The 26,446-nt window shown below is 36.1% G+C and overlaps 1 protein-coding gene across 1 annotated transcript; it reads right to left on the bottom strand.

Annotated features, from left to right (window-relative positions):
• Nucleotides 1-674: 674 nt before the first annotated feature.
• Nucleotides 675-24,910, bottom strand: LOC106083432 (uncharacterized). Its single transcript, XM_013246427.2, has 3 exons — nt 24,445-24,910; nt 19,004-19,219; nt 675-2,782 (listed from the first exon to the last, which is right to left on the bottom strand). The coding sequence occupies exons 1-3, from the start codon at nt 24,512-24,514 to the stop codon at nt 2,478-2,480; spliced, it is 591 nt and encodes a 196-aa protein (XP_013101881.2). The 5' UTR covers nt 24,515-24,910; the 3' UTR covers nt 675-2,477.
• Between the last annotated feature and the right edge of the window lie 1,536 nt (nt 24,911-26,446).

The following is a 26,446-nucleotide window of genomic DNA, read 5'->3' as shown; positions in this document are numbered from 1 at the left end:
ATTTAGGTTAAAAAGAGGGCTCAGATATTAATCTGCCCCATGCCACTATAGACATACACCTAAGCAAAACATGGACCGATATGGCCCATTTACAATCCCAACTGAACTACACAAATAAGAAATAGTTGTGCAAAATTTCAAGCGGCTAGCTTTACTTCTTCGAAAGTTAGCGCGCTTTCGACGGACAGACGGATGGACGGATATACATGGCTAGATCGTGTTAAAATGTCATGACGATCAAGAATATATAAACTTTATTGGGTCTTAGATGAATATTTCGAGGAGTTACAAACAAAATGACGAAATTAGTATACCCCCATCCTGTGGTGGAGGGTATAGAAATTTTATTCAGCATTTAAAATATAAAAGGATCTTTCAAAGCGCCTTGAGCTCTTTTGAGGAATCTTTGCAAAGAGAATCGCCTATTTATACGCTAGAACTTTTATTAAAGCTAAAGCTTTAAATAAAAATGTAATTATAATACTTGATAATATATTTTTATTTTATTTATTTTTTCTTTATTTTATCTTTTAATTTGTTTGTGTCTTATTTTGATTGAGATTCATCTATATGTATATATATAAATATATTCGATACAGTTTCTGTTTTCTTCAATCAATTTCTTTTTTTTGTTTTTGTAATAGTCTTAGGGAAGAAATTTAAACTATGTAACAAATTATTAAATAGATTTTATTAAGTCGGACGTTGTATTCATCTACAAATAACATACCAATGGATTATTATTATTATTAAATATCTTCAGGGAATTTCCTTTTGTTTTCTTCGTTTTATTTTGTGTTGTTGTTGTTGGGGGGCGTTACAGGGAAAACAAGATTTATATCTTCGTTGATTTCTTCTGCTTTAAATTCAAATCTTAAATTACAAACTTATGTTATGGTGCAGCATATGACATAGAATATGAATGCATCACATCTGGTGTGAGTGTGGATGGATGCCCATACGTATACAATAGATTTTCGTGTGGCGTATGCCATCATACTACTACATACGAGTATACACTGTCATATGGCCAAAGAACATACATATATAGCTCTCTTAAAGTTCTAATAACGCATAGAAGGCGGCAGGCACTAAAAATAACACTGGGACTTGGGGTGGTTTGCACTTTGTGTTTGCTTGCTTGCTTGTTTGGTTGGTTGATTGGTTTGTTTGTTTTTTCTTTTCTCTTGTCAATATTATATGTAATTATGCATGCATGCTGGTTGTTGATTTATTTATCATTTTTCCCCATCTTACATGTATGTATGTTTGTATGTGTGTATGTGTGTATGGTATGTTTGTATGTTGTTTTAGGCATGCTTGTAGATAGGTGTAAATTTAATTTGTATTATAATGTAAAAATGTTTAAAACTTATATTTTGTTACACATATACGTATATGTATTTGTATGTAGGTAATTATGCTTGTATGTAGGCATGTACATTGAAAAGTTCTATGGAGGCACTCTAATTTAACTTTGGCTTCATTTTGCAAAATCCACAAAATAGGTTTTTTTTTCGTATAAAAAAAATCGAAAATCCTACAAAAAAAAAAAACAAACCAAAAACTGAAGAATTCTCATATAAAACTAAGTATTACAACAATTTGCGCGCTTTTAAATAAAGTATATGGTATACATAAAAATGCAAAAAATGCTTGGAAAGAATTTTGTATACATACTACATAAGAATGAAATTTCGACTACCAATTTTGTAACCCACTAAAAGGGTGCATGGTAAACTTTTGGCCCTTGAGTTTTTCTACAAATTTAATTTGTTAAACAATAAAAAAAAAAATAAAACAAAACCCTATATAGTAAATATATATAATATAATAAAAAATTTTGTATGCAGCTAAACAAATTGAGGCGGGATTTAAACATGCATATCACGCATTGCTCTTCTTCTTATTCCTATGGGTTGGAGGCTTAACAAAAACTTGGCAGCACTTTTCAATCGCAACTGATGGCCTAGGTATAGGTAGCAGGAGCGAGAGAGGGCGAGAGAGAGGGAGCAGAGAATAAAACTATTTTGCTAACCATGCTTAGTGTTGGATAAGTACATGTTGTTGGTTTTTTTTTTTAGTTAAGTTGTTCTTGTATAAGTATCAATACATCATTGGTTGGTGGTGGTAGTGGTAATGTTTTCTGGAGATATGATGATATTTCTCAGCCTCTTCAATGTTCATGTTCGTATAATTTTTGTAATTTTTGCGTTTTTTTGTTCGTGGTGTTTATGATATGCGCATGCTTACAAGCCCCCATGCACAATCCGGGCCCGACAGGCAGTCTGACAGGTAGACAGGCAGGCAAACAGACAAATCAATCAATTCTTTATACATAAATATAGTTTACAATAATATAAATCGGTAGATCACATTCTTATTTTCTGCTGCTACTTTTGTTTTTTTTTTTGTTTTTCTTTTTGCTGTTGTTGTAGTTGCTGCTAATGGTTTTGTCTTTGCTGATTGACAATAATCTAATACAAATGATTAAAAGTTGAGATTATCGTTGCTGAAATGATGACCAAGACATAGTTCATATTGATGCCAATGGCAGCACTCTTTTCGGATATATTATCGGGCGCCTTCAATTCAATTTTCACAGTTTGTCTTGAGTTACCAGGCTGCGCTTCACACGCAATTGTGCCCAGAGTTTTGCTGTTGTAATTATAAATGGTCAGCATATAATTTTTATCCACATTAAATTTGTCAGCCATCAATGTTATGTTTCCATTGTTTATAGCCGATTCATTGTTGTACCATAATATCATGTGCTTGTCGGCTGTAATGAAAGAGATACAAAAAAATTTAATTAGATAACGGTATCAACGCATTTTTAAATAAAACAAGTCTAGGGTACTCTTATAAGGTGGCAAACGGGATTCACTAATAGAAGGTTAGACCATAGACCATCCACTTGGAGCAAATCTAGATTTGCGACGAAATTTCGGAAATCTCGTGTTTTGCAACAAAGTTTCCCATACATTACGTTTCAAAAACTTAGTTGCTTACCGCAATGTATATGCTGAACACAATAAAAAGGCTAATCACAATAAAAACGCAGTCAAAAACTTCACTGTTGACAAATGAAAACCGCATAAATCGTATTGGAAACGGGTTTTGGAGATTATCTTCAATAAAGTGGATTTGGGCTCTAGTGGAAACATGGTTTTAAGACATATACAACAAGTAAAAGCTTGCTAAGTTTAGTCGGTCCGAATCTTATATTCCCTCCACCATGCATGGCATTTGTCAAGTTCTTTTAATGACTTTTTCAAATATGTGTGAGCTATATCAAGTTATTGACCGCTACGGACCGTACTTGTCATAGCTGTTAGTAATAATTGCGACCTTCAGATGCTCAGAATATCGAATTCGGAGATCGGTTTATATATCAGCTATATCAGGTTATCAACCGACTTAACACAATTGTTGAAAGTCATACCAAAACGTCATATGCGAAATTTCAACCAAATTGAATAAGAATTGCGCCCTCTAGAAGTCCAAGAAATCTAATCGGAAGATCGGTTTATATAGCAGCTATTTAGACCATACTTGGCATTTGTTGGAAGTGATACCAAAACGACATATGCAAAATTTCAGCCAAATCGGATAAAAATTGAGCCATCTAGAAACCCTAGAAATCTAATCGGGTGATCGGTTTATATGGCAGCTATATTAGGTTATGAACCATATTTGGCACAGTTGTTGGAAGTCATTCCAAAATGATATTTGCGAAATTTCAACCAAATCGGATTAGAATCGCTCCATCTAGAAGCTCAAGAAGTCTAGACGGGAGATTGGTTTATATAGCAGCTATATCAGGTTATGAACTGATATAGACCATACTTGGCACAGTTGTTGGAAGTCATACCAAAATGATATGTGCAAAATTTCAGCCAAATCTTAGCAAAATTGTTGAAAGTAAAACCAAAACGAGATGTACTAAATTTTGGCCAAATCGGATAAGAATGGTGCCCTCTAGAAGTTCAAGAAGTCTTATCGATAGATCGGTTTATATGGCAGCTATATTAGGTTACGGACTGATATAGACCATACTTGGCACAGTTGTTGGAAGTCCTAACAAAATGTTATGTGCAAAATTTCAGCCAAATCGGATAAGAATTGCGCCCTCTAGAAGCTCAAGAAATTAAGACCCAAGATCGGTTTATATAGCAGCTTTATTAAAACATGGACCGATTCCGCCCATTTACAATCCCAACCGACCTACACTAAGAAGAAGTATTTGTGGAAAAAAGTACTAAAGTACTGACTTTTCCATCCCTGATCTCAAATTGCAATCGCTCTCATGGCATAATTACCAGGTAGTGTACCGTAAACAGCTGAGTACAATTTTTTTCTCACGATGTGCACTATCTGTCAACGAGTTTTGGTTGTATGTGTGTGTATTATAGTTAAGAACAATAACACACACAAACAACGAGAGATGGCGCGAACTAGTAACACACACAAAATCACAGTTGCACTAATCACTGATTTTGACAGATAGTGCATTTTGTTGTTGGGCAACTGCTACTACCTGTAAATGAATATAGGTTGCTCGCTCTCACGCACTCTCTTCGGTTGGCACACGGCTCCCCGTTAACATGTGCAAATTATTAACTCCGCGAATATACATTGCATTTGGCAACCAATATGACATGGTTCATTTCTTACTGTATTGCAAGTTGAGCCACCTTCTTCAATTTACCATAATACTTGTATGTTGACACGCTCACTCACTTAACATCTATCTCTAAAATACATTTCAAAGTTATCTCCACTTTACATCATTGGATTCTGTTCAGTTAGAACAATGTTCCCATATAATTCTCCAAATAGTAATGAGACACTATTATGCAGTCAGTCATATGTCAGTCGAAATTGAATTAATTTTGACTATTCCTACCCTCTCTCAAACAACGAGTTACGCGTGTCGCCCAGTGTATGTAATAACAAAACCCATTCACGAGTGTGGCTTGTTTTCGTGTCATTAACTTATGCGTAAATGCGGGCTTATTTAAACCAAAAAAAAAAAAAATAATAATAAATAGACAAATTATTTGAGAAATTTGATGTAATGACTTGCCATCATCATTAGACAATAAAGCGATTATGTTACAATGGCTTAATTTACAAACAATTTAAGAGTGAAGATATAAAGTAGCGATCTTGAAGGAATAAAAACATAACGTAGAACCCTATTTAAAGCCTACTACTGACTTCGACTTTTCGCCCAAACAACCGTCAAAACGCATTGTAAAAAAATGGGAGAAAAAATGGGACCACAGTCCGTAGAAGTGGTACTGATTTCAATGAGCAAAATAGTAGCGACATGTCGCTGCGTCAGTATAATTTTCGCTTCAATTAATTACAAATGTAATTAAATGCTCACAAAATGGTCACCAATCAATTCTGCTTCAATGCCGTTTGATTTGTTGTGTGTTATTTTTTGACTTTTGTTTGTGTTCTGGCGAAGAATAGAGTACGTCGGATTTCGCAATAATATTGTATAAAGGCAATTTCGCTGCAAATGAAGTCAGTACTAGGCTTTTGGAGTTACAAGCATTTTAACTTTACCATCATTACTAATGCGGGACCCAAACACAGAAGGTGTTCTATAGTCTTTTCTTCTTCGATGTCCTCGCAGCTACCGCAAAAGTCGTTGCTGGCAACCTTCAATCTGTCTGCATGTTTTCCGATTAGAAAGTTAACTGTCATGATGGACACAATAACTGAGACGTCTGTTCTAGCCAATGACAGCAAAGCATTAGACCTCTTCAAGTCTAGATTAGGCCAAACAGTTTTTGAATGTTCACATCTATCTTGCTCACATCCCTCTTTGTGACCATCTATCATTCATTGTCCTTCGGGTTTGGTCCTGAAAACTTAGCTTACATGTCGCAAGAGGCATACCCACAGATTCCAGTATCCCTGGAATGTGTAGGGTATTTCCTAGTCTCGCAAGCTCGCCCGCTTTACCATTCCCTGGGATGTCTCTCTGGTCCGGCACACAGAACAGGTGAATTTTGAACTGTTCAGCCAACTTGATGCGAGATCTGCGACAGTCGAATCATCGGTTCATGGAGACTATGCGCCACCCTTCAGCCTAGTATTGGCTTTCACTTTTCGCCCGAACAACTGTCAAACGCACTATAAGAAAATGGTGACGAATATAATGCAAACACATTCAGTAGAAGTGGTACTAATTTATTGTCGGCGTCATTGTTAATTAAAAGACAATTTAACACCATATGAAAATAAACTCCTTCGTTAAATCAGGGTTGTGCTACGTTCTGTACGATTTATTCGCCTCAATGCATATTCGGCTAGGATTGATGCTCACGCCTGTTATCTGTCAAATTGAACTTGTTTATATGCAAGTTAAATTTAACAGGTGGGAGCAGTTGTCCAAAAATGTTTGTCTGTCAAACTATCTGTCAAAATCAGTTTTAAGTCCAACTCTGATTTCGAGTTTGCTACTAGTTCGCGCTATTTTGTTGTTGTTTGTATGTGTTGTGCTTCTCAACTATAATGCACACACACAACCGAACGTTATGAAAACTCCTTGACAGATAGTGCACTTGGCGAGAAAAAAATTTACTCAGCTGTTTGCTCTACACTACCTGGGTTAATATGTCTTGTTTATGCCATTACTAATGTTCATGGGGCTTTTCCATTTATTGTTTTCGGAGAGTGACGTAATCGTCTATAGCTGAGTATTCTGTTCAGCTTTTAGAGCAGAATGCTGTCAAACTCCATATAAAAAACGCTGGCGAAACGTTGGTTAGAAATAGGCAGAAAATTCTGCTTATAGTGAGGAAAATGGCAAAAAATATTATAGTGGTAACACTTGAAATTATTGGCGGCATAATTTTTGTTTTAATGGTTGATTTTTCTTTATTTGTTTGTAATATTTTATATTCATAGAGAAAACATAGGCTCAGATAAAGAAACGTGTTTTGGTATGCAAACAAAAACATTTGATTGCTGTAAAATTTCACTCGTGAAACAATTAAAATGACCGCGGCTATTCCAAAGGCAGAATAGAATACCAATCCTATGAGTGAACCCCGACGGAAATAATAATACCCATCATACACTAGCTGTGCACAAATTTGCCCAAATTTTTACTGGAAGTCGTTCGCGTATTTTATTTGCCACCAGATGAAGCGCGAGAGAGGGAGAGAGCAAATTTTGACAGTTCGAAAATAGGGAACCTGCAAATTTCTACTGGGACTTTTTTGCCAGCAGAAATTTGCAACTTTGAACAGATGTTTTGTAAAGTGTTCAGACAGGCTGAGGACAGTTGTTAGGTACTCGACTCCAGGCAGATCCAGATTTTTCAGCATTAGTGTAGAGCTTCCGTCTGGGACCAGTGCCTTGTGCGACTTGGCGCCACGAATGAAATTCGTAGCTTCGTGCACTGTAAATTATGATGGCTGTCCAGCGGCAGGGAGATCACGGATACTACGAATGACTCCCTTCTAGAATTGTCACTCTCGGGCCAATAAATTGACATTTATCTAAGGAAAATACCTCACAAGTATCGCCAACATTTTTATACCCTCCACCATAAGATGGGGGGTATACTAATTTCGTCATTCTGTTTGTAACTACTCGAAATATTCGTCTGAGACCCCATAAAGTATATATATTCTTGACCGTCGCGACATTTTATGTCGATCTAGCCATGTCCGTCCGTCTGTCCGTCCGTCCGTCCGTCCGTCCGTCCGTCCGTCCGTCCGTCCGTCCGTCCGTCTGTCTGTCGAAAGCACGCTAACTTCCGAAGGAGTAAAGCTAGCCGCTTGAAATGTTGCACAAATACTTCTTATTAGTGTAGGTCGGTTGGTATTGTAAATGGGCCATATCGGTCCATGTTTTGATATAGCTGCCATATAAACCGATCTTGGGTCTTGACTTCTTGAGCCTCTAGAGTGCGCAATTCTTATCCGATCAGAATGAAATTTTGCACAACGTGTTTTGTTATGATATCCAACAACTGTGCCAAGTATGGTTCAAATCGGTATATAACCTGATATAGCTGCCATATAAACCGATCTTGGGTCTTGACTTCTTGAGCCTCTAGCGTGCGCAATTCTTATCCGATCAGAATAAAATTTAGCACAACGTGTTTTGTTATGATATCCAACAACTGTGCCAAGTATGGTTCAAATCGGTATATAACCTGATATAGCTGCCATATAAACCGATCTTGGGTCTTGACTTCTTGAGCCTCTAGAGTGCGCAATTCTTATCCGATTGGAATGAAATTTCGCACGACGTGTTTTGTTATGATACCCAACAACTGTGCCATGTATGGTTTAAATCGGTTCATAACCTGATATAGCTGCCATATAAACCGATCTTGGGTCTTGACTCCTTGAGCCTCTAGGGGGCACAATTCTTATCCGATTTGAATGAGGTTTTGCACGAAGTATTTCGTCATGATATCCAACAACTGTGCCAAGTATGGTTGAAATCGGTCCATAACCGGATATAGCTGTCATATAAACAGATCTGGGGATTTTACTTCTTGAGCTTCTAGAGGGCGCAATTCCTATCCGATTTGGCTGAAATTTTGCATGACGTATTTTATTTTTACTTTCAACAACTGTATCAAATAAGGTTCAAATCGGTTCATAACCTGATATAGCTGCCATATAAACCGATCTGGGATCTTGACTTCTTGACCCCTAGAGGTCGCAATTATTATCCGATATGCCTGAAATTTTGTACGATGGATCCTCTCATGACCATCAACAAACGTATTTATTATGTTCTAAATCGGTCTATAGCCCGATACAGATCCCATATAAATCGTTCTCTCTATTTTACTTCGTGAGCCCCAATGGGCGCAATTCTTATACGAATTAGCTGAAATTTTACCCAGGTCTCCAACATATAATTTAATTGTGGTCCGAACTGGATCATATCTTGATATCGTTTTAATAGCAGAGCAACTCTTTTCTTATATCCTTTTTAGCCTAAGAAGAGATGCCGGGAAAAGAACTGGACAAATGCGATCCATGGTGGAGGGTATATAAGATTCGGCCCGGCCGAACTTAGCACGCTTTTACTTGTTTATTTTAAAACAATTTTTTTCCTTAGCAAGCAAATAAAAAATAAACCAATCAGCTGTTGTCCTGCAAATTTTCACTGGAAGTCGTTCGCGTACTTTTGCTTGCAAATTTTTTAAAGAGAGTTAAATGACTCTTACTCTCCTGCAAATTTTTACTGGTACATCACGTGACGAAAATAAAAAGTGGAAAGGTTCCATGATTATTCGGAATATCAAAAGGTACCAATTGAATTAGCCAAAAATAGGGAAAAAACGATTAGAGTCAAACATTTGAAATTTTACTTCGGCCGATCGCTTTCCGCAACCATTTTAAGTGCATTCTGACTAAATTCTAGGATTTTCAGTTTATGATTGACGTCGATTGCGCATTATTGATGACAGTTATAATATTAATAAATGTTGTCATTGGTTATTTCTGTTATCTTCAGGGTTTTCTTGCTGATACGTAAGTTAGCAAACATCAATGGTATACAAGAGTCACCACTTCCTCAAACAATTCTAAAAAATACAAGTTGATTAAATTTAGCTGGAATATTTGATGATGAATGAATTTGCCATTAGTAAGACGATATTTTGATGATACACATTAAACAATTTATAGAAATTATCACTACCTCTCCCCTGCCCCATTAAATCAAGCGTGAATCACTGCTGTTGATCATCCAACGGTAACTACTACATTGGTATATATCTCTCTCTCTCTTTCTCTTAGCTCTTATCAGTCTGCAAACTAATTTATGTTGATATTGCTTTACGATAAAAACAGCAGCCAATTTAAAAACACTCAGTTGTTTATGCTCCAAATTTTCTGGAATTTTATGACGTGGGCTTTGACACACATGACACATGATTGGTTAGTTTCGACAGCATTCCTTTGGACGAAATATTTTGTGAAAGCTTATTAATGATTTTTCCCTTTAGCATAAGAATGTAATCCCTTGATTTGTTAGAGATTTTATTTTTAAAATGTGTACATATGTATGCCAATTCATTTCAAGTTGTTTTACCAAAAATTTAAGAGTTATGGCTGGTACTATGTTCGTTTTTCGCCGTTGAAAACCCATGTTTTACTACAGAAATAACAATGATAAAATAACAATTTTATTAAAATTTTACCATATGTAATGAGGGCATGTGCTATTGAATGAAATCACCAAGTTTTCAATCGGCGAAGAATATCACGAAAAGCGAATATAGTACCAGCCTTAAAAAGAAAATATTTTGTATGTGTGTTTTTTTTCAAAACAAATTATTTAATTTTACTGAACAACACTGATTAATTCGATTTAAAGACTACAGTCCCCTTTCAACGATGTGTTGTACCCACATGGGGGTTTCAGCAAACCAGATGGCAACTCACTTAAAAAGCATCTGTCATTGTTCAACTAACATTTGTAGATATTCTCTGCTAATCATAATAAGTATAAATTCAAACAGCAATAGCAATGCATAGATAAATATTAGCACATTAAAATAGGCATTTCACTTTATTTCACATATAGTGGGCCACTTTTATGTGCATTTTTGTGTTCGCTCACAAATGAATGACTGTCCAGCGATGACACGACAATGTAGTCTTCCCCCAGAGGGAATTGACGATTAATTTAAATATTTTAGACAAAAAAAAAACACCCCGCCTAAATGAGATATAAAAATAACACATTGCTTCATAATCCCCTAAAGGCTTGTTTTGTATTTTGTAATGTTCTTGTGTTTTATTGACATCATCTTTGTTGCACTAATTAATCACTGGTGATACGAAAGGGCAACGTATTTAGTGCGTAAAGAAAATAAGTTTAAATTGTTTGTTTTAATTGTTTATATTTAAAAAATGATGTCGCAGTTTAACATCATGGCCAAAAAAAAGTGTCATGTCACCCAGCAATGCGTGAGTGTCTGAAAGCTATCATGTTTCAATCTAACTGGTATAAAATTCAAATTTTCGAAAAGGTTAAAGGTTGTGCTCCTCCATACTAATGAGACTGCAAATTGATTTAAATAATACAAATATAAACAAATGCCATCGATTGAGCTAGTAGATAAGTTGCACAGCAGGCTATAGGATTTGTAATGACTATCCCTTCATTAATGCTAGAACATTTGTGAGTATTTTAGCCAGGAAATGTGAATTTGCATCGCAACAATATTGCTGATAGAGCACTACAATGCCCTCTGGAAATCAGGATTCACTTAATAAGGCTGTGTCAAGCTATCAGCAGACAGTCAATTCTTATACCCACCACCATGGGATGGGGGTATACTAATCTAGTCATTCCGTTTGTAACACCTCGAAATATTCGTCTAAGAACCCATAAAGTATATTTATTCTTGATCGTCTTGACGTTTTGAATCGATCTAGCCATGTCCGTTTGTCGATTGCCGCTTGAAATTTTTCGAAGATTCTTAATATCGCTGTAGGTTGTTGAGGATTGCAAATAGGCCATATCGGTTCCGATTTAGATATAGCTCCCATATAAACCGATCGCCCGATATGAGTTCTTGAGCCCTTACAAGCCGCAATTTTTGTCCGATTTGGCTGAAATTTTGCATGTAGTGTTTTGCTAAGACTTCCAATAACTGTGCCAATTCCGACCAAAATCAGTAAACTGGTTCCTCGATCATTCTTGATCGGTTCCTAGAAGCTTTAATTTTTGCTGGTTTGACAGAAGTTTAGTTTGTAGAATAAAATTATGCCCTACAATTTATTTATTTTGTATAAATTTTTAGCAGAATTCATGGTGGTGGGTTCCCAAGATTCGGCCCGCCCGAACTTAGCACGCTTTTACTTGTTTTCATCTTTGACAGTAGGATGTGTACGTGTTCTCTTTTTACATACATTCTTTGTTTACGTTTTCTCCTATTTTTGTAAGTTTTAATCGGCATAGTTTGACATCCTTAATATTAATGGGGCCTTTCCACTCTCTGTTTTCAACAAGTGAACTAGCCTTATATTGTTTTAAATGGACAGTTCTAAATAGAGATGTCAATTTGAGTGAATTTTCACTCACGCTCAAGCACGTTCACGGGAAAAAATAACTCACGTCCGACTCACGACACACTCACGAGAAAAATCTCCCTGGTTTATACAATTTTGTATGCGCTCAAACCAATTGTCGAAACTTTATCACTCCGGTTGAGACATCTCCGGAACGTGGTTATTGAACGCTTCAGCAGCATTTTCTGGCGTAAAAAATCATTGACCATGCATTTTTATATTGATGTGCGGTAATAAAAAGAAGTCATTGGGTGTCATGCCAGCATTAGGCGCCATTTGTGAGGAACTATGCCATTTGAAAAAATGGTACGCAGCCACTTAAAAACTTCTCCCCAAAGAGGAATCGCACTGCGCCCCGCCTTTCGGACTTGACTATATATAGGAGGACCCTTATCATTGAGCTTAAACTTGAATCGGTTAATACTCATTGATATGTAAGAAGTTTGCCCTTGCTCCTTAATGAAATGTTCATGGGCAAATATTCATACATTGGGTGCCTAATCAGAGCTATTCGATGGATGATTCTTTTTCTCTTGTTCGTTTTTTCGAATTTCTTCCAAGACTTCATGCAATCAAATTGTGGTGTACCACTCAGAAGTGACTGTTCTATGTTGCTCAAGCGGAACAGTCGCCACATGCCGAAGAAACAGGCGACCATTTGCTTCAAAGGGATTCTTCTCTGACTTTTGAAGTTTTTTTTCTCAAAAACTTTTTTTTTCTTACACGAATGAATGAACTTTTGCCTATTAAGGACAAAAATAAAATTAATCCCATTTAAATATTAAACAAGTAAAAGCGGAGGCCACCGTAGCGCAGAGGTTAGCATGTCCGCCTATGACGCTGAAGGCCTGGGTTCGAATACTGGCGAGACCATCAGAAAAAAATTTTCAGCGGTGGTTTTCCCCTCCTGATGCTGGCAACATTTGTGAGGCCATGTAAAACTTGTCTCGAAAAAGGTGTCGCACTGCGGCACGCCGTTCGGACTCGGCTATAAAAATGAGGCCCCTTATCATTGAGCTTATACTTGAACCGGACTGCACTCATTGATATGTGAGAAGTTTGACTCCGTTCCTTAGTGGAATGTTAATGGGCAAAATTTGCCAAAAAAGCGTGCTAAGTTCGGCCCGGCCGAATCTTATATACCCTCCACCATGGATTGCATTGTTCAGGTTCTTTGCTCAATGTCTATTTAAAGGTAAACAAAGGACAATGGATAACAATTACCATGGTATTGGAGCTATATCAGGTTATCGACCGATTCAGACTATACTTGATTTGGATGTTGAAGAAGGTAGCCTAATCGAATAAGAATTGCGCCCTATAGGAGCTCAAGAAATAATATCGGAAGATCGGTTTATATGGCAGCTATATCAGATTATAAACCGATTCATACCATATTAGGCACGCATGTTGAAGATTGTAGCAGAAGTCGTTGTACAATATTTCAGCCAAATCAGATACGAATTGCGCCATCTAGAAGTTTAAGAAGTCTAACTGGGAGATCGGTGTATATGGCAGCTATATCAAAACACGGACCGATTTGGCCCATTTACAATCCTTACGACCTACACTAATAAGAAGTATTTGTGAAATTACGGTTTGCGTGTACCACCGTCTTTGCCTTCAAAAGACTTTTTTGCTGGAGCTTCTTCATCCATTCTGAAAACATGACCTAGGCAACTCAGCCTTTGTATTTTGATGCGTGTAACTATGCTGTCGTCGTCATACAGCTCATACACCTCGTGGTTCATACATCGCCTATATTCTCCATTAACGCAAACTGGTCCATATTTTTGACGAAGAAAAATAAAAATCAGATCTGCCAAAGTTCAGTTCCTCAGTTTTCATGTGAACCAACTCCATCAGGAGAGATTCTTCCTATGAGAAGACCAATTGTATCAGTGAGTCTTGTCCCTACAAGGGCTATAGGTAATAAGGACAATTGTTAATGGTTAACTAACCTACCTCTATAAATCTACCTTGACTCATTTTAACAAACGCTTTATTCATAAATCTAGCTGTTAATTACCTTACAAACTAGGGAACGCGGCCTGCAAACTAAATATCTTTAAAACCTGACATGATTGATAAAAAAAACAGGTAGGTGTGTACTTATTCAATATGATGTAGGTAATTTAAGTTGATTTAATGCCTAATGCATTTTATATAACATTTTTAAGTTAAATAGGGGCAAATGAGTGCACATTATACTGAGTGTGAAAGAGAAAGAGAGAGAGAGAGAGAGAACTCATATCAATGTAGCCAGATCAAAGAGGGTAGAGATAACAGATAAATTTATTTTCTCTCAAAATTTTCCAGCAATTGTCAAGCTGTTACATGACGTTTATTATTTATTTTTCTTCAAAGCAAGTATCTCTGACGAAAAAATTAAAAAAAAATCAAATTTACAGCAAAAAGAAAAGAAATAAAAGAAAAAAATACACATATTGGAAACTAAGACTGCTTAAACCTTATATACGTGCATTACGCCATAGTACCCTTCACGGGAAAGGAAATATGGAAAATGAAGAAAATTGCAAACTACACAAATATCATGTCATTGAGAGCAGAATTCCGCTTGCGGCATGTTCTTAGATAATTCTCATTTATCTATATTCACAAGCTCCACCAAACAGTCTAGGTGCGAACTTCAAATTCTACATCTATATAAATTTATCAATGTCTAGATCTTGGCCAGCTTTGCAGTTTTGGGTTTTATCTAACAAATTTGGATTTAGTTTCAATTTTAAGGGTTTTGTCGGATGGAGGCCACCGTAGCGCAGAAGTTAGCATGTCCGCCTATGGCGCTGAGCGCCTGGTTTCGCATCCTGGCGAGACCATTAGAAAAATTTTTCAGCGGTGGTTTCCTATCCTAATGCTGGCAACATTTGTGAGGTACTTAGGTTAGGTAAGAGTGGCAATCCTTTACAGACTCACTTAGACAATTGTAAGTCCACTGTGATTAGCCCATAACAGCCGCATTTATTATCCGAATTCGCCGAAAAATTGGAACAATGAGTTACAATAGGCCCTTAGATACTCGGTCAATATCGGACTATAGTTAATATAGCTGCCATATAAACCGATCTGCTGGTTTGAGGTGTTGAGTCCATAAAAAAGCGCATTTTTGACCGATTTTGCTGCAATTTGGCACCGTTTGTTGCACTAGGCCCCTTAATAACTGTATCAAGTATGGTCAAGATCGAATCTTATTTGAATATAGATCTAAGTCAAATCTTTATGGTGTGTGGTATTAGACCCTAAGTGTGTTGTATTATACCCAATTGATGCCATGGGCTCATGAAAGCCTATTTTTGCGAAATTAACAAAATTTAGAATAATAAAGTAAGTACATTCTTACTCGATAGACGCCAATATCCCGGAAAAAATCTTTTGTTCACGAATTTTAACAAAATTTGCATAATTTCCGCGGACGAACTTAATGTGTTTTTACTTGTTTTATGTTATTTTTATTGCAAACTGTTTGCTAGTTTGCTTGTATTTTAATTTACTTTATAAATCTGATCGGCTGGGAGGGAATTTGGTAGGTTTTTTGAAAAATGTTGGTCAGAACTTTTTTTTTGTAGCGGCAATGCTGATCCTAGTAGTCTTTAAAAGTTACCTTTTAGAATTTAATTTAAACGTAATGGTAGGTATTTATTAAAGCCTATTTTTAGGCGTTCAAATCAAAGCCATACAATTACTCACGAATGAAATGAATAAATTTAAAATTTGGCATTAGAACATACTTTGCAGCTACGTATTTATTTATACATATAGTTTCTCTTCCAATTCCATATTGCTAATGCAGTAAGTGAATAGATATGCGTGTGTCTCGCCCTTGGCCAAATTTTTTTATATCGTGTATTTTCATGAATGTTCAAACGTACCTACATACGTACACACATACAAATTAAAATGGTTGTGTTTAGATGTATGTATATAAATGCCTTTTAAGTAGATTAGGGCAAGGGTACAGACAATATGGTGCCTCTGTAGCAAAAAGGAAGCACAAACGATTTTTTTGGCTTTAAATTAAAGGACGTGATTTTGCTAAGAGCAGTAGTGGTGAAAATTCAATATCAATGAAATATTCGCAATTTCAAAGGGATTTTCTAGGCATATCAAATTTTTAAACCGAGCTAATATTTAAAAAAAAATCAAAAAATAACAGTTATTAAAACTTTATAACAACGAAATTCCCCTCGCAATTAAAATGGAAATGTAATTCTGACAAAATTAAAAACAAAAGTATTAAAAAATTAATTGATAATAATTAAAATTGATGAAATCCTTAACTTGTTCATTTAACATTAGGAATACTTATACTGTTTAAATCCTTGACATAAGAAAATCATTCAAATCATATTTTTATATAATTTTTTCATATGAGATTTAATAGTATTACAGTTACTAGATATTACTAACGGTATGTGTGAAGCACCTATGGTTTAATGAATATCACATTTATCTGAGAGTAGCTAAGATAACGTTATAATTAACAACAGCTGAGAGAGAAACTTATCGAATTTGGCGCGCATTGTTGAATTGTTGTTGTTATTTAGCTTGCAAAAAAAAACAAAAACAATTAACAACATTTGAAATCGATAAGCAATTTATTTAAAAAGGAACAACAAACAAGGTAAGAGTTCCACACCTATTACAGACATTGACATTCGATTTTATATTTCTTGGCATATAAACGACTTTATAATTAAGATTTCTGGCATAAAAGTACGTCATGAAATGTCTAACCTTAGCTATGAGACTAACACCAATGGCAGCCGAGGCACCCTAACGTCAGAATGTAAAGCAATACATACATACACACAAGTAATTAAATAAATGTAGGGACGTTTTCAACACTGGCAACTTCTCAATAAATTTAAGGTTGGGTCATTCGGCTAACATTTGGTAGGTGACGGATATCTACTTAATAAACACTAACCTTGGTATATTTAATGATACCATTTAATGGAAGCACATTTATATGTTTATAATCTTAATTTTTTTCACTTTAATACATTTTGTATAGGCGCCATATTCTATTATTTACAAATTATACGGTGATTTAATGCCATGGAACTTGATATCTACCCATCACTAGACAAGCATTAAGTTATGTGCGGACAAAAAGGTCGTTTATATGATTGTTTTTGGGGAGGGAATTTTTTAATGACATTTTGAAATTATAAAAACATTCGTGTTAATTAATTTGTAAAATAAATATATATAAGTGTCAAGTGATTTGGCATATATTTATTCTGTGTAACAAAGTACAAGCTAAATATCTTTATTAATAGGACTGTTGAGTTTTGGCAACTGACAGACAAGCGAACAACTCAATATCGTTTCACAACTTTACGACGATCAAAAATGGCTTAATATAAAAAGGGTCTAACTCAATTTGTTGTTACTTTACACGAAAAGAACATAGGCCTTTTTATGAAACTCTGTTATAACTCTGTTAATTGTAATTGTATCCGCCTGAAATTTTGAGGCAAGATTTCCAACTACATTTTTTGCTTCTTTACAGGAGAAGGAAAAAAACTTTATTTAGTTTTTTTTTTTTGAAATCGTTATAAATCCATTATTTACAATTGTATCCACCTGGTGCATCTGACATTTCTTCCAGAATAAACAAAAAACGCCATTTTGGAAAATATTTAAATGGGATACATATAATTGCAAGCGCACTTACAAAGGATAGCTGCGGTTGCAAAATTTGTGTGCAAGGCATGTGAGACCTTTACTATCCGATTTTGCTGAAATTTGGGACAGTGAGTTGTGATAGGCCCTCGACATCCTTCTTCAATTTGGCCCAGATTGTTCCAGATTTGGATATAGCTGCTATATAGACCGATCTCTCGATTTAATGTTTTGGGTTCATTAAGGGCGCATTTATTGTCCGATGGCGCCGAAATTTGAGACAGTGAGTTGCGTTAGACCGTTCGACATCTCTCTTCAATTTGGCTCTGATCGCTCTAGATTTGGATATAGCTGCCATGTAGACCGATCTCTCGATTTAAGGTTTTGGGGCCATAAAAGGCTCATTTATTGTCCGATTTCGCCGAAATTATAATCCGAAATTATGGCCGCAGTTATAATCCGATTTTGTATGTTTTTCGACATCCGTGTCGTATATGGTTTAGATCGGTTTATTTTTAGATATAGCTACCAAAAATACCAATATTCTGTTATACACAATTGAACAATGACTTGTACTTATTGGTATTTGGTCCAAATCGGAACATATTTCAATATAGCTGCTACCGGATTTTGACGAAAGGTGGTTTACATATATATCTGAGGTGGTGGGTATCCAAAGTTCGGCCCGGCCGAACTTAACGCCTTTTTACTTGTTTTTCATTAATATTCTCAAAGGCGACATTGCTCACTTCATTTTGATTTCAACGTTTGATATTTGCGTGCTGCCTCCTCTCTTCATAAGCCTTCTCCCTTCATTTAGGGTCAGTAACAGACCATAAAAAGATTAAAACATGATTTCTATTAGAATTGTTAGAGTGCACAACATGCCGATCACTGGCTTAGGTGTATGCCCATAAGGTCATGGGAAAGGTTGTACCTTAGAAAACTTAGAGAGTATTCACTGTTCAGGTGCATTCATAACAAGCTTTCTACTGTAAACTTTAACTATTTGTATTTACATTGTTTTTGCGGCTAGGGGTCAATATGTACATACGAATAAACTTCTAAACAATATCATCAAAAGTGACCTTAATTCAAAATTATTTTTGTCTCTGGTAACCTATTTTAATGTTTGTTTATCTATCCTTTCTAATGGCTTTTGCGAATTGTATACAAAAACGTATAAGTACGTTACATGTGTACACATTATTTGACTAACATACTTACATATTTGCTTAAGAATATTTGTATACATACACAAGTATACATGTACTTACGATTGAATTTTTTCGGCGAACATTTTACGGTCACATTCTCTCCCTCATGAGTGGCATAGGCCACATTAAGCTCAGTTTCAAAGTATGGGTTTGTTTTAGAGGATGGTTCACCATTGTTCGAGGCGGCTGCCTCGGCTTCACCTTCTTCGCTGTAGTCGAATTCCGTTGAGGCAACATCCTGTTTGCCCTTTGGCTGATTCTCCAGCGATTCAATGCCTGAAAAAATAACAACAAACGAGAGACCATAAATGTAAAAGAGAGTGAGAGGGATTCGCAACGGGAGATAAGATAATAGTTATGTGTATGACAAACACATGACATGGGACAAAAGGAAGAATTTGCAATTCAGCTAAGTAGAAAAGTAAGGAGAACGACATACGAGATGTTCTTTGTAAACAATAACCAGAAGCAATCCATGTCAGTGCATTGAAGAATGTTTGGATAAATAAGGATGCAAGTGTTTGTGCGGTAAAGATGATGATAATGATGTTACTTGCTTCTAGTGAAGGCAATGAATTATGATGATGCTGCGATGCTGTTGATATCCATGCAATTTTTTCGGATTTTTGTTTTGAAAATATAAAAATTCATCTCCATATGGGTGGTGTACACGGAATTGGATCTTATACAAATACTTTCATACACATACACACAAAGAAGAGCTGTATGTGGATGTTTCATTCGTACATTCATTCATTTAGGCTTAATTCTCATACAATACACACACACGCATTTGGAGGATTGCTAGCCCGCTTGTTGGCTGCCTCACTGGCTGTCAGGCTGAATGTCGGTAGTGGTGACGGCGACGGTGACGGTGTATGTGACGAGGAGCGCGATGGTTGTTTGGTTTTGTGTATTCATTTGTGCGATGATGTCAGAACCAGAATGTAGTTTTCCAATATTTAAATGTTCATGCATTCCGCCAACGAACCAACAACCATCCATCCAACCAAAGGCAAACGACCAAATGTACAATGTTATTGTTGTTGTTCAGTACACACAAGAACAACAACAGCGCACCCCATGGTCGGTTTACATATGAAAATGCCGTATACAAAAGAATGGCAAGGGCCCTCAAATAGTTAAGGCCGCATACAAGTGTCATCAGTTTCTTTGTTGTTCATAATAACCACACATTTTTTGTTGTGAGGAAGGAGTATAGTTTATATTGAAATGAAAGAATATATGTAGAGGAGTGGAGAAAATGCTACCATACTTTCTGGCCAAAGGTAAAGAAGACCTAACAAATCAATAGTGCTTTGATAAAGCAAATGGAAAAAGTTTATGGTAGGTATAATTCTAAGCTCTTTTTTGCATAACAATATCCTCTAAAAATAAGGAGTTGAAGTTCTTCAAATTAATTATCCGCAATAGCTAAATAAATAATTCACAATAGTTTGAATAAATAATTCACAATATAGTAAATAAATAATTCACAACAGCACAAGGAGGCAGTGCGAACAAGGACACTTTCAAAACGTTTATATTGGTATGAGCAACGAGTTTTTATTTATTACCATATCCCTTTCTATGACGTATCTCGTGAGTTGCAAAACGGGGTAGGCTACATATTTCGTACAAATCAAATATTTCAACAGCAAATGAGGTTCGCAAGTTGCACTTAGCCAACACATAAAGTATGAGCCGAACAAATTTATCCACTAATATCCCATTTAGGAACAGTGGGAAGATTTTCCTCATATTAATAAGTGTTGAACAATACACGTTTTAAACTCATTGATTAGGCACCTAATTTTTAAAGCCGAGTCTGACCGAGTGGCTTTAGTGAGACTTTAAAACTCCAAAATCACAGAGAGAATAACTCCTGGTGAAAATTATGTTTCCCATGTTCTTATAAGCACTCGAGCTCAGAATAATTGGTTAAACAAATAGTGGATTAGCTGCAAGATTCAATGAAAAAATCATTCCGTGCAGGGATAACAAGTGGCTTGTAGTTGAATAATCCGTAGGTATACAAGGTATCTGCAGTCAAGGGAAATCAGCGGTATCTTAGTAAAAGACCGTGCGGTACCGGCTCTTGCTTAAATGGTGATTGCCTATTATATTCACTATGAGTATAACGTCCGTTGGTGAACGGTCCCATGGACCGGAACTACCTAATTCATGCGAGGTCATACAAATGTGGCTACTACAAATACAACATAAAAGGTAACATAAAATGCCGAAAACAAACCATGAATAAGCATTCAAAGAAAACTTCTCTTGAGTATGCAAAGTCCATTTGGGCCTTCCGATAGACCTGATTTTAATAATTAAGAATCTAAAGACCTTAATTTTTATACGATTTGTCTAAAATCTGGTATGCAAAACAATAATGAATTGTATTTTTCACAACGCTTCAGTCGTGTATTCTTCTTCCTCAATTTTTGATAACATATTTGGAAATGTCTTGCTTCACTTGATCTTTTCATCGAAGGTTTGGGCTTCCCTGTTTGCGTTAACCAAATATCTTTTTCCATTCCTACCACATGATCTCACCAGGAATTTTCTAAGAAAGGGTTTGCGTTCTTCTAGTCTTCTTTTACAAGCAAGCTAATGTGATCTCCTTATTAGCATAACGCCCCCATCTCAGCTTGCTTAGATGGCAACCCATCGGCTCCTGATGCTTGTTATTATATTTATAAGCAGAGTTATTGCTACAGTAACCTCATTCTGGCTTGACAGTTTGTATTCAATGCTGTCGTATGTGATTTGGTACATATAAATAGATACCCAGCCGAAGTTCACATAAAACTAACGTCAGACCTTGTAACAAAAGAATTTTAAGGTGCCTTAAACATGAATAAATTTCTTCTTCATGTAAAAAAACAATGCAAATACTAAGTCATACCATGTCAGAACACAATCTCAAATCTTATAAGTTTTATTTTTAATCAGGTAAAGTACATAAAGGAGACTTTGACGGATTAAGGATCATAGGTTAGGTTGAAAAGACTGTTAGGGTTTAAACCCTCACTATGCCCTTATACCTATACCAGTAGTCGGTTTGTTGTAATTTCCAACTAATAATAAAAAACATAGAAAAGTGTATATCTCTGCCAAGTCAGCCGAATTTTCTATCATTATCTCGTTTATTCCAGAATAAGGTTAACTGTTCCCATTATATCTCATTGCCGGCTCATATATTACCTGCATGTCTATCTGTTGCGAACATTCGAAACTGGTTTAAATTGTTGTAATGCCAATCTCACATATCAATGAAGGGTTGTATTTATTTGTTTACTGCCTTTAGGTACACATTTTCAGATTGAGCTTCCGAATGTTTCGGCACTCATACGATGATAAATAACGGGCGCCTTTATGTTTGGTTGAAAATAAGGAACTTAATCCAGTAATCGGCCGGTTGTGCGCTCTAAATACTAAAAAGTAACCTAAAAAATTGAGCTTAAACTTGAATCCGGCTGCACTCATTGATATGTGAGAAGTTTGCCCCTGTTCCTCAGTGGGAATGTTCATGGGCAAAATTTGCAATTTGATGGGCAATATACTGTCCGTAAAAATGTTCACACTCGCGTTAACGCTGTACCACCTCATGCATTCCGTGATCGCCCGTATTATGGTCAGGCAGTCGGAAACAGGGTTCTCTATGTAGAACCTCAGGTCTACTTTGTCCTACAGCTTTGATCTGCACGTGTACAATGAATTTAATACTGTGCCGCTGGAAGCAGTCCCTCCCGCTCGACCTCAGCTGTCGTCCGAGGCATCCGATCTGAAACCACTTTCATTCCTTCTAGGTTTGCTATCGTCGCCTCGGTTATACCGCTTTGGTGCAACTTGCTGCTATCCTCTATTCATTCTTTCTTCGCCTTAAGTCTCATAGCCTCAGTGGCTGCCTCACACTTAATCTGTATGCCTATGGTTCAGATATCTAGAATTGTTTCCAGTGCCGCCTACGCCAGCATAACATGTTCTCTAAACCTATTGTATTATCTTTACGTTGCACTTTTTCTCCAACGCAATCCACCAAACTACCGAGGCACAAGTAAATATCGGTCCTTTTTCGCTCCTGTAGAGCTAGTGGACTATCCTCGAACACAGGTAGGAATGGCGGTAAACCACATAAAACAAGTTATCCATCCGTTGCCTAGCATATAGTTTTTCAATTTTCCAAGGACCCTGTCCAACTGGCACTGGTCTAAGGATTGGATCAGTGTGTCGATTGTCACATAGAAAATTTAACGACAAATTGCATACTAACGTTTGTTTTCGTCATCTTTCAAGGGCCCACTTTAATTAGACACTTGGTGATATTGTGAACGCCTATGGCAACGCAAGCACCCATCGCCAATAAACGCAAGCAACTTGTACTTCTAACAGAAGCAACGCCAATAATCATGATTATGATGATAATAATATTAATACAACAAACACATTTAGTCACGTCCAAAATATGATATTTTTAATGGGGTTTACAAAAGCAGCAAAAATTTTATTTCAATTACTTTAATTCATTACACGCTTTTTATAGGAGTGTCAACAACACTCATGGCACAATGTATGTATAAATGAATGGACAAACACAGTAAATTTCGTCCAAATAGTATGTTTAAACGTATGTAGTTGGTATGTTGTGCTATGTGGTAGATAGATGGATTGTTCACTATGTGTTATATATGAATTGGGTGGCGGTAGCGGGTGGTGCAGCAACATTGCGATTATCGTTAACACTACTGCCAACTTCATCATTATCGATATTTTTTCACAATCGTCATTATCATCACAATGCTGCTCTGCACTTTTGTTTTGATTGGCAATTTCGATAGACCAAAAAAAGAATAAACGTTCGTTGTTGGGTTGAATGTATGAAGGGTATGTATCAGGAAGACATGTACTATGTTGAACTTTATGGCAAATATGGAATGGAATGTCCAAAATGGTATTGATTTTCATAAATAATTACATATTATGCCTAATGCTTTAAAATGCTTCTGATTTTGGTATACCAAAAATGATTATTAGATTTTTATTAGTTAATTATGGCTGGAACACAAACACACACACACACACTACACATCGGCCTGCCACCAGGCACCAGCATTATTTTGTGGTGCCCATAAACATTTCACATTTCCATAGCGCCATCCATGGTGGCACAACCGCCACCAAATCAACCAGTGTATATCACCAGCCAGGCAAATAGCAAAATATTTGGTGTGGTTGAGTGACTGAATGAATGGTGAAGGCAATGGTGGTGGTGGTGCAAGTATGAATTTTTGTTGTTAAGGAAAACACCCCTTTTTCACAATTTTCTTAGGCCATACACTAGAGGCGATTAAAAATTAAACTTTTTTTTAATATTAGTCATTATTTTTTTTAGACATTTTCAAACACAATAATAAAATGTATTTTATTTTAAATAGCGATGTTCTAGGCATTTCTTAGTTTCAAAATTCATTTTGTTTTTGCTATGGATGCTTTACCTGTTATTTCAATTAAACCGATGATAAAAATCAATGGCCAAATGGCTTTATTCACATTCTGGAAATGCATTTTCGTAATAAAAAAAAAACTTTTCACTTTTCGATATTTTCTATTTTGTAAATTGCTTCAACTTAAGTTGCGATGATTTGTGTATTTTTCTTTTCTATCTTAGCTTGTTGTTGTCTTTTTGCACAATAGTTGGTGGTGTTGCGTTGCGTTGCGTTGTTGTGTGGAATATGAAGAAAAGTTTATTTTTAAATAAATATTTGGAATTTTGTCTTCCACTTTGCTGTATTAGGTAGTTGGTTATTAGTTTGTTGTCTGTTGTGTTTCTTGGCAATAGATTAGAGAGACGACACACTAGCTAGTAGCACAAGTAGCAGCAGCAGCACAACCAGTGTGGTGTGGAGTAATAAATGAACCGCGCTGGACTTGACATAAATATAAACTGATGTGTGTAATAGATTTTGCTGGGCCATGGAGCCAAAAACATTCAACATTTAGTGCAACAACAACAACAACAATACAAGAAAACACTAGCGGTGCGGATTTTTATTATTGTTGTTGTATTGCCGCCGCTGCTGCTGCTGTTGTTGTTTTTATTAGTATTCTCTCACAGGGTTCTACTTATTTTCCGGTTTGCATACACAAAATTCATTCACAGAGCAGCAGCAAGCAAGCAAGCATTTGGGTGTGTTTGTATGGAAAATAATATTCTCTCTCGCACTCTGATGGCTGATTTTACAATATTTGTAAATACTGGAATTGATGAGAAGCTACATATGTACATGAGAGTCAGAAAGAGAAGAGAGAGGAAATTGCTTAGCATGCATTTGAAAAGCGATAATGATCAATCAACCCAACCACCCTATATGATAATGTTGTGTAGGGAGAAACGGCTGTGGTTTATCTGTTTCATATTTATGGGGTTGCCACATTATGTTTTATTAGGCAAGCGCGATTTTGCAAATTGTAAAAGGTTTTGTCAAAGAGCATTGGCAGAAGGAGTAAAACCGGTAAAAAATGAAATTTATTTTCTTAAAGCAAGGAAGTGAAACAAGTCCATATAAACATTAAGGTGATGACTTTTGGACGTTTTTTTTTGTTAAAATTATTTCTTGGTGCTACACCCAGAGAAAAGTTGATACCATACGGTATTGATAGTAAAGCAACACAGTATGGTAAAAAATCAATAGTGACAAACCAGAATCGGCTTTATATCAAATAATTATTGAATATGCCGCCCGGACTGACCCGATGGATTCCTTCCAGTGTTGCCACTCAAGATAATTCTACCAAACCACATTAAAACCTACCAAATGTTTGACATTCAATTTTGAACACATCAAATTACATTATATACATTTTCAACTCTACAAAGTACTAGATTGTCGTTATTCATAGAAGATCTAGACGTACCCGTTCGTCTTTTTGTTGAAATCCCTCATAGCCTTAAGTTCAAAAATGGTATATATCTTGATATAAAACTCTTTATACTGATCTCCCGATGAGAAATTTTGGATTCATAAAATCGTATTGTAGTCTTAATCAACAACCGTGCCGTGTTTGGTTAAAGCGATCTCCAATCAAAGTGTCTGAGCTGCCACATATGCTGAAGGTATTGAACGCACAAAACCCGCATTTCCTACCCAGATTTATGAAATTTAGAAGAGATCCCTTAACACTCGTACTAGTTGTAGTCAATTTTAAAACTTGCTCCTATTTTCCTGCAGTAAGACCCCTTGTAACAGTAATATCCATGGTTTTATTCTGCACTTCTAACGTATACAAAGAAACGACATTAAGTGAATAAATTTTGAGTTATTCTCGGCGATTTTTTCAGTAATTACCTTGGTATTTATGTATATTTTTGTTAGAAAATCCTACCAAAAATTGAGATCAGCCTACCAACCTACCAAGAGGATAAAAACCTAGCAAATTTGGTAGGACTGGTTTTAGTTTGACTGCAGCAAATGTTCGAAGAGAAAGGTCACCCACACC

Source organism: Stomoxys calcitrans, chromosome 5, assembly GCF_963082655.1.
Source record: "Stomoxys calcitrans chromosome 5, idStoCalc2.1, whole genome shotgun sequence".
Taxonomy (NCBI): Eukaryota; Metazoa; Arthropoda; class Insecta; order Diptera; family Muscidae; genus Stomoxys; species Stomoxys calcitrans.
This window is presented reverse-complemented; position numbering and strand designations above follow the sequence as displayed.

Bases quoted from the DNA above. Each gene is read 5' to 3' on its own strand.
- LOC106083432 (XM_013246427.2), bottom strand. From the start codon at position 24,514: ATGCATTTCCAGAATGTGAATAAAGCCATTTGGCCATTGATTTTTATC. The intron at 19,220-24,444 runs GTAAAGCATCCA...TTATTTTTTCAG, and splicing joins CGGTTTAATTGAAATAACAG to GCATTGAATCGCTGGAGAAT. The intron at 2,783-19,003 runs GTAAGTACATGT...CTTTCATTACAG, and splicing joins TTCGCCGAAAAAATTCAATC to CCGACAAGCACATGATATTA.